This window comes from Ascaphus truei, chromosome 3, assembly GCF_040206685.1.
Source record: "Ascaphus truei isolate aAscTru1 chromosome 3, aAscTru1.hap1, whole genome shotgun sequence".
Lineage (NCBI taxonomy): Eukaryota > Metazoa > Chordata > Amphibia > Anura > Ascaphidae > Ascaphus > Ascaphus truei.
This window is the reverse complement of record NC_134485.1, coordinates 347537545-347547232: the sequence shown is the minus strand read 5'-3', so window position 1 is coordinate 347547232 and position 9688 is coordinate 347537545. Positions and strand designations below refer to the sequence as shown.

General features: G+C 45.9%; 1 protein-coding gene across 1 annotated transcript in view; it reads left to right on the top strand.

Moving 5' to 3' along the window:
- Positions 1-1529: 1529 nt before the first annotated feature.
- Positions 1530-9688, top strand: part of ESPL1 (extra spindle pole bodies like 1, separase) — a 26707-nt gene continuing 18548 nt past the window's right edge. The window contains exons 1-4 of the mRNA XM_075591820.1: positions 1530-1627; positions 2857-2956; positions 5123-6202; positions 8893-8997. Coding sequence (XP_075447935.1) covers positions 2864-2956; positions 5123-6202; positions 8893-8997 — 1278 coding nt within the window. The 5' untranslated portion in view covers positions 1530-1627; positions 2857-2863. The remainder of the gene's footprint in view (positions 1628-2856; positions 2957-5122; positions 6203-8892; positions 8998-9688) is intronic.

Sequence of the window (9688 nt, the reverse complement as noted above, 5' to 3'; positions counted from 1 at the left end):
AGCCGGGGTAATCTCCCCCAACAACATGAACCCGCCTCCGGCTTTTTTTTTTTTTTCTCCAGCGCGAGCGTGGGAAAAACAGCAACGCGAGCGGGGGAAATTTAAAAACCACACGTGGGCTGCTTGGGCCAATATTTACTCGCCCGGAGGTTAAATCCACACGCCCTGGGCGTGTAAATGTATATAATTGTCGAACACTGAGAATAAACATGTCAAACATTAGGAAAAGGAGTCCCTGCACTGAAGAGAATACAATCCAAGTCCTGTATGTCCATTAGTACTATTGTAAAAGTAATGCTTATTTGCCTGATTTCAATACAAACTATGTTCAAATTAAGGGCAACGCTGCTTGGGCCCACTTTCTTTTACCAGGTTTATTCTGTAGTTGTAAAGGTAAAAACTGAGAGACCTATTAATGTAGATACCTTTTTCTTGACATAGAAGTGAAAGTGTAGATTTGTAATGGATCATTGGCTCACACGTGACAGACCGGGGAAATCTCTTATTTTGTGCTGCTTGCTGAGAAAATTAGGACACAATAGCAGCATTGGAAATCCAGTGCAAGTCAAATAACCAGTTGGAATATCAGAAAGCAGGAGGGGGGCTCAGCGCCTCCCATGAATCCCAGGTAAATTACATCACCCCTCTTCCACACCTCCCTACGTACAACCCCTATGATGTCACAAGATCACCAGAGCTGTACAATGTTGTTATAATAAACACAAAATTACATGTTTAATCAAACGGGTCCTGAAATAAGCACGCTAAGGGTTTATATCATATAATTCATCTTTATTAAATACAACAGACTGCACAGCGATTTAGATTGAAATGATTAATCTTATGTATTTAATACAAATGAAAGGCATAATATAAGTTGTTGCAGTGCTTAATGTTGAATGTTTGTGCACACACCCTCTGTTATGACCTTATCACAGCTGCACCATAGATATTGTTCAGTAGTTGATACATGTGGTAATAAAAGTGATTGTGTGTGCGCGTGTCGTGTGGGATTTGTCTAGTTGTACGGTCATGTCACAGGTCATCACAGATGTCAATACCCCCAAGGACCAAAATTAGTACAATTTGGGTATCTTGGGCCAAAAAGTGGTATTTTTTCGTGGCACCCCACTAAACTCCATCAGACTTCCCATCAGTTATACTTACAGAAAACCATATGTGCCTCCTAAAATGGAGCACCTGCCTCATGTCATCTTAGATTATAAATCATACAGAGCAGAGAATAATAGCAGAAAACAAATATACAACATATTATATTAATAGGTAGATCATTGTAATAATAATATATATATTTTTATTAAAATCAATCAAGAAGAAGAAAGAAGCTTCCGAAAAAATGGCTGGGTCTTAAGTAATTATGCCGCTGCAACCAAACCTAGCATCAGTGACAACCTAATGACGCAAGGGATGAATGGGAAATTCCTCCCCCTGCTGCAACTACAATCCCCGGCATGCACTGCGGCGGGTCGCTTACGTGACGTCACCAGTAGTGCCCGCGCTGGTTGGCCGTGGAGGGAGATTTGAACTCAGTGAAGGCGCGGGCTGGAGAACGGAAAGAGGCGGAGGAGGCAGCTGGTGCCAGAGAGACGGGGGGAGCGGCGGCTGGGTAAATATCCTCCAGATTTGGGTACCTCGCATAGATCGCCGGCACAATCTGACGTTTAATCCTTTCTTGTGGCAGCAGCAGCTACACATGAACTCTGTGTACTGTCTCATCAATGTACCATACACCCCATTAACTGGCCAACATATGCCACATTAACACCATTCAGTGTCCAACCCTCTCTGCCGCGCCATGTGCCCTCTTCTACTGCCTCAGCAATGACCATGGGCCATATATACTGCATCATTAATTCACTGCCCAGGAAATGCTGCATTAGCCACTACCTTCACTGCACCAATTTGCCCCAATAATGACTTTCCCAGCGGAGACCCCTTTACTGCTTCTTTATGTAGTGCTTCACTTCTATCATGTCACTGCCCTCCCCTCTTCTGCCATGTCACTGCTGCCCTCTCCTCTTCTGCCATGTCACTGCTGCCCTCTCCTCTTCTGCCATGTCACTGCTGCCCTCTCCTCTTCTGCCATGTCACTGCTGTCCTCTCCTCTTCTGCCATGTCACTGCTGCCCTCTCCTCTTCTGCCATGTCACTGCTGCCCTCTCCTCTTCTGCCATGTCACTGCTGCCCTCTCCTCTTCTGCCATGTCACTGCTGCCCTCTCCTCTTCTGCCATGTCACTGCTGCCCTCTCCTCTTCTGCCATGTCACTGCTGCCCTCTCCTCTTCTGCCATGTCACTGCTGCCCTCTCCTCTTCTGCCATGTCACTGCTGCCCTCTCCTCTTCTGCCATGTCACTGCTGCCCTCTCCTCTTCTGCCATGTCACTGCTGCCCTCTCCTCTTCTGCCATGTCACTGCTGCCCTCTCCTCTTCTGCCATGTCACTGCTGCCCTCTCCTCTTCTGCCATGTCACTGCTGCCCTCTCCTCTTCTGCCATGTCACTGCTGCCCTCTCCTCTTCTGCCATGTCACTCCTTTCCTTGTAAAGCCCTATAGAGAATTCCTTGACTAACTTTACATTGTAGTCGATGGCTGCAGAAAATCGTTCTTGACACCTGCTCGTAAGTACAAAGATGCTTCTGTAACCCTTTTACTAATAAAGGCTGACATTAAACCAGGCTCTATATACTTCTTCCCTCCTGCCGTTCCACGTTCTATTAACCTCTCTGCTGCTAGACCTTAGTGGATGATGGCTCTATCGCATGGAAATCTGCAGACTGCTACTTCCTCAACACCATCTGCAGAGTATTGATCCATTAACTCTTTGCTTTTACTTGGCAGGCAGAACATGGAGTGTAGGATGAAGGCCTTCAAAGGTGCAGACTTTGTGAAGCGGACGTTCTCCGCAGAGGCAGTGCAGACACTGCACGCAGAGCTCAAGGTGAGTTTGTCATTGTAAGAATTCCCCGAGCCTCTGCATGACAGCCATACAATGTGCAACTAAAAGGCTATGTGCTCCATTTTGAACATGCACACGTATCATTTTTAATTGTTCTTGTATCCTCCCTCCTGCTGCGCGGCAATATGGAAAAGTTAGTGAGTAGTGGAAGGGTGAGTGTATACGATGGTGATGCATCACATTGTGTGTGGCACATTGACATTTTTCTACCGCACATTAAAAGGGGGGAGAAAAATCTGCCAGGCCGTGGCTCTTACAGTGGACAGGCCTCCCTGGCAAACAGATTTGCGTCACATGTAGGAAGCTGGAGTAATGTAAAGTTTGTGTTGAATGTGTCTTGTTGCACTTCCAGCTTTATATTTATACATCTCCAAAGCAACAATTTAGTTATAAAATATTTTACCAGGAAGTAATACATTGAGAGTTACCTCTCGTTTTCAAGTATGTCCTGGGCACAGAGTTAAGACAAATAATACATGGTTACACATAGTTACATAAATGAACAGGGTATACATTATATACAATACATTGCATGCACAGTTAGAGAAGATGTATATTATAGGCTTATGTAACAGTTACAGACCAGATTAAAATGTGAGACAGCCTTAGATTTGAAAGAACTTAAACTGGTGGTGGATGTGAGAGACTCTGGTAGGTTGTTCCAGTTTTGGGGTGCACGGTAAGATGAGGAGGAGCGGCCGGATACTTTGTTGAGCCTTGGGACCATGAACAGTCTTTTGGAGTCAGATCTCAGGTGATAGGCGCTGCATGTGGTAGGGGTGAGGAGCTTGTTCAGGTAGCTGGGTAGCTTGCCCATGAAGAATTTAAAGGCAAGACAGGAAAGGTGAACTTTGCTCCTAGACTCTAGTGATGACCAATCTAGTTCTTTGAGCATTTCGCAGTGATGTGTGTTGTAGTTGCATTGGAGAACAAAACGACAAATTGAATTGTAGAGGGTGTCAAGTTTGCTACGGTGGGTTTGAGGTGCCGAGCCATATACTATGTCTCCATAGTCAATAATTGGCATTAGCATCTGCTGTGCGATACGCTTTCTGACCAGGAGACTTAGGGTGGGTTTGTTCCTGTAAAGTACCCCTAGTTTGGCATAGGTTTTGGATGTCAGCGTATCAATGTGCATCCCGAATGTTAAGTGGTAGTCAAACCATAAGCCCAGGTATTTTAAAACTAGTGACAGGGGTTAGGGTGGTGTTAGCGTTGGTTCTAATATGGAGCTCAGTCGCTGGAAGCTTTAAGAATTTAGTCTTGGAGGTTTGCAGTGTAATCGCTAGCATGTGATCTAAGACTGCGTTTATAGTACTGGCTCAGCGACGGCGTGCAGCCGCAAAGCAACTTAATGTAGTTCGTAGCGACTGCACATAGTGGGGGTGACGTGACGGCTACCAAAATCGCTGTAGTCAAAAGAATTTGAGATTTCCAGAGACAGCCGCACCACGTGACTGGCAGTAGCCAATCAAATAGCCCCTTGCCGCCAGCGACATCGCACACCAGTATGCAACTTGTGTGACGTCCACGGGTAGCGTCGCTGTAGCCAGTACTATAAATGCAGCCTTAGGGCTAATTGTTAAACGTGTGTGTGTGTGTGTGTGTGTGTGTGTGTGTGTGTTTAAGGGATCATTGACCAACCAACCGTGGCATTAAAGATGGTTATGTATGGTATGTGGTTTTGAAGCTTAAACCCCTTTGCTGTAAGAGGTGCCTGCATAGCATTGCAGAGCAGCAAAGTAGTTAGGGAGTTCTGTAATGCGCTGGATCCCTCTGGGAGAGATGTTAAAGGATTTCTTTGGGTACACTGTTTTGTGTGATATGACCCTTTTTTTAAATTGGTTCTTTAGGGATCTCTGGCTCCGTTTTGTCTGTAGCATTGCGTGGAGTCCACATGGTTTTTCCGAACCAGCTGTGTTAATGATTTAAAAGTACTCCTACTGTGTGTATATGTATATATATATATATATGTGTATATATATATATATATATATATATATATATATATATATATATATATATATATATATATATATATATATATATATATATATATATATATATATATATATATATATATATATATATATAAAACAATATTTGTGTTATTACATAATTACTGACAACTCTCCTTCTTGCCTCTAGTTGTGTCTATCAGATGTCCCCTGTCACGCGTCCTCCCCTGATCAGCTATTAGATCAGCGGGTAGTGTGTGATCGTGTACTACGTGCCTGCAACCACTGGGCTGGGGACGCCTCCTGCCATGATCAACACCTGCAGAGCCTGGTGCCCCTGGTGGAGCTGGCGTGCTTTGGTTTCCGTGCATCTGGCCCCCAGCGCACTCCCATCTACCTGGAGAAGATCCTCTTCCACCTTCTGAAGAACTTCTCAGCACGCGAGTCTTCCTTCTGCAGCTGCACTCAGCTCTCAGACCTTCTGTACTCCTCTCTTTCCAGCTACCCCAAAGAACAGCAGAATGGAGGAGATTTCACAGCTGTGGCCAAAAGTGGCTTCCAACTCCTGTGGAAGGCAGCTGGGGACCAAGAACAGAAGCAGAGCCCTTGCCCCCATAACCGGGAGACCCTGTGCCTTAGACTACATGCACTGCGCTTCCTGTTGTTGCTGGAAGGCTCTATGTCACATGGTGACTCTTCCCTATCTGTCTCTCGCCACACCAGCTTTGTAGTTTTGGCCTTTGAGTCCAAGGGCAAATCATGCAGCCAGGATGATGCCCATTTTCTAAACCAAAGCATTCAGAAGCTGCTGGTGCTGCCTCTGATACAGCATGGGGCTGTAACCGGCCCACGGGCACGCTGCCTGTTGGAGCTGACGCTGGAGAGTTGTCGCCTACTCTGCAAAAGCGGCTGCCCCCAGCAGGGGCGAGAAGTTGTCAAACAAGCATGTGAATACCTGAAGAGGTCAGAGAGATGCTGTCAGGCTGGGCTGGCACTTTTGGACCTTGCTGTGGCAGTTCATGAAGGGCGGAGAGCACATGGGATCACACAACTTTTATCCAAGACAACAGATACAGTTAGAGGAGCCCGTTTCTCTGGGGAGGGATGGCTGTGTCAGGCACTAGGTGAGTGCTGCCATTTTGCAGTCTCCTGTTTGGATGGACAAGTCGGCCATGCTGTGGATGCCGTGACACAGGGTGTCAATGAGGTCCTGAGCCTGGCGGAGCTTCTCGAAGTGCATTACCATCTTCTCGAGGAACAAGTGTCTACCGTACGTATAGCACTGCAGTGTCCCGGTCCGTGCACTCATTTTAGTATTGGCCTGTTTTTTTTTTAACTGCTCACTTCTAGTATCGATTTTAAAGACTTGAAGTGGCTTTTGGGATTAATCCCCAACTGTTTTACATATTATCCCCTTCAAAATTGGGAAGAATTTCTGTGCATTTCAGGTCCCTCCTGCACTGAAGGGGTTAAACAAGAATAAGAGGCCCTACACAGGCCACAGGCATCCATGAAACAAGTGCTCATGGGCCAAATCAAGACACATGACCATCCCATTAATAACTGGATCCTGGGTAGTTTCCATAATCCATGTCACGCTCTACATACTGACCACACTAAAGGTAAAACCAGGAGAAAATCAGACCCATCACTATGTTGAAAATGTTTAGAAAACAAACTTTTTTTTGTTCTTTACCCCAACCACCCCGCCCCCCCCCCCCCCCCCCCCTCTTGCGTTATCTGAACCAAAAGTATCGTCAAAGCTCAACAGTGCCATCTGTGCTCTTGGGACCCCCCTCAGTTCCTGAGATGCTTATCACATTAGAACAAAGTCTAAGTATGGCCCTGCGATCACCCCATAGAAAGCTGCGTATCTATCGCAAGATGACTACTGCCTTGTCTGCTTTCATGCAGCTGTCCATGTTTCCCATAAACAAGTATTCGTGTCTGGGGGGAGATGTATAAAAGTCATCTTTATCTGCAGTGGGGCAGGTTGGCACTCGTGGATTTAATGGGGAAGCAAAAGCCGATTTATTTGCACATCACATTTCTGTCCCCTGGGGGACGTTTGTCGAGCTTGACAGAGCTGCAAACCTATATATAGAGCATGCAAAAGACATTACATGTTAAAAAGGGGGAGAGGTGACAGAACGAGTATCTAAGCAACCATCAGTTACGGATACGTGAGGTAAACATAGTGGGCGACAAACAAAAAAGTGGGGGAGGGAGGGGGAGATCATTACTACTGTCTGTATCTTGTCCGCATGGACCTCAGTTGGGTTTGTCCTGATGGCATTATCTGAACTCCTAACCAGTCATAGGTGGTCTTAGAAGACGACGATGATCTTGTGTTAAACGGAGAGGGGAGAACAGGACACAAAATTACCCAAAGGCTCTTGCTAAAATCTAGGATTGTTAATCGTCCCACTAAGTGATACAGAACACAAATAGGGTAAAAACACACCTTCATTGTCAAGACTGCACATTCAATAAGTCTCATAGATATATGACTATATAAATGTATGGCAACAATGTGCTGAAATAACATTGAAGCAACCCAGCACCAAACGCATAATGAAGGTAAATGTATTGGGTAGTCCTCTGAACATTATGCTGGAAAGGAAGGCTTCAAACTTCTCAGTATAAGGCATGAAAGTTACAGACATCGTGAGTCGATGGATATCAGAGTTGAAAGAAGAGTCCCATAGCATCAGTCACTATAAGGTAACTCAATGAGTCTGCCAGGTCAACAGCGTGATAGACATCCTTGACTGGACCTGCAACAGGTCGCACGAAGGGGAAAAAGCACGCGTGTGCTGCCTGGCTCTGTGGTATCTAGGTATGCTGGTGATGGACGGGAGTGAAAACACCATCAACCAGGCACATCTAAGGCCACCTTTGACTGATGTGCCTATCGTCACCATTGAGTTATGTTTGTCCTCATGGTTTTACCTGATCTCTCATAGGAGCGATGCCAAACAATATACTGGGCTGATGTAATCTTTCCCCCTCCACCCCCCCCCCCCCCCATCCATTTTGTTTATCGGTGGGCAGTTTTCATCCTCTGTGTCCATCACTCATGGTTGCTTAAATACGGGTCCTTTCATTCCTCCCCCTTCATCGCTCCTTTTTTTTATTTTTTCCTTTCAATTTCACGTCCTTCGCACGGTATATGTAAGTTTGCGGTTCTGTTGGTAAATGTCCCCTAGGGGGCCAAAGCTTTGTCTTTAAGATGGACTTTGAGAGAGGAAAGTGCTGCTGTGCTTGGCAAACCTGTACCCATCACTCCCTGCAGATCGCGGCTTGAAGCTGTGCACGCACTGCCAGGCGCGCGTGCAGCAGCCAACACTGGGGCGACAGCCTTATTTGCTATTTTCTGGGGTTCCTTAAAATAAATATGGTGTGTTCTTTTTGGAGCACACATCACTAGTCAACCAGGCACAAGTCGGCTCTCTGACCTTAGGCCCAGAAATAATTAGTATTTTTATTTAAAATGACCTGCAAACTATACTCTCTTTATAAAAATGATGGCGGCATCATCCAGTGGTAGACAATTAACGTATCAATCAAATACTTTAACATCGACACATTTTTGTTGTGCTGCACTTCATCAGGACTGCCTTTGCCTCATTGTTCTCTGAATGTCCCCCTGCCTCGTGTGTGCGCTTTGTAATGGACCATAGGTTTCGCTTTGACATTTTGAGAAGTACAGAAAGAAACCGCAACAAAACCAGACAATCGTATTGTAAAACGCCAGTTCCAGCAGAATGTGACGTGTTCACAATTTGGAACCGTGTGTACGGCAGACCATCGCGAGAACCAATGCTTTGGGAGTCGTTGGTTGGCGGTAATATTGTATTGTGTTTTTTTCTGTTGTAGATGGTGTTATTACAAAGCGGGGGAGTAGTGCGTCTGTTGGGTCTTCCCTATTTATATTCTTTCCTTCGCCCTTTTTCTTAGGCTCCCAAGGGTGCGACCCGGCAACGCAAAGTCTTGAAGCAGCAGCAATTTGGCAGCCTTCAGCAGTTCACAAACGCGGTGTGCGCTTTCCTGCAGAGTGGCAAGGTACATGCCTCCCTAACTTGTATACCTAATCTTAAATACAGAGTTGCAAAGTAGCCAAACCCTGGCACATGGGGCCATATGTAGTGTAGTGCTGCTCCATAAGAGACACCACCTGTGTTGGAAGACACCATTCCGCTCGATTGTACCGTACAGGAGCACATTTACTAGGCCCTGCAAAGGAGCACATTTACTAGGCCCTGTAAAGGAGCACATTTACTAGGCCCTGCAAAGGAGCACATTTACTAGGCCCTGTAAAGGAGCACATTTACTAGGCCCTGCAAAGGAGCACATTTACTAGGCCCTGTAAAGGAGCACATTTACTAGGCCCTGCAAAGGAGCACATTTACTAGGCCCTGTAAAGGAGCACATTTACTAGGCCCTGCAAAGGAGCACATTTACTAGGCCCTGTAAAGGAGCACATTTACTAGGCCCTGTAAAGGAGCACATTTACTAGGCCCTGTAAAGGAGCACATTTACTAGGCCCTGTAAAGGAGCACATTTACTAGGCCCTGTAAAGGAGCACATTTACTAGGCCCTGTAAAGGAGCACATTTACTAGGCCCTGTAAAGGAGCACATTTACTAGGCCCTGTAAAGGAGCACATTTACTAGGCCCTGTAAAGGAGCACATTTACTAGGCCCTGTAAAGGAGCACATTTACTAGGCCCTGCTTGACGTGTCTTATGCATAGTT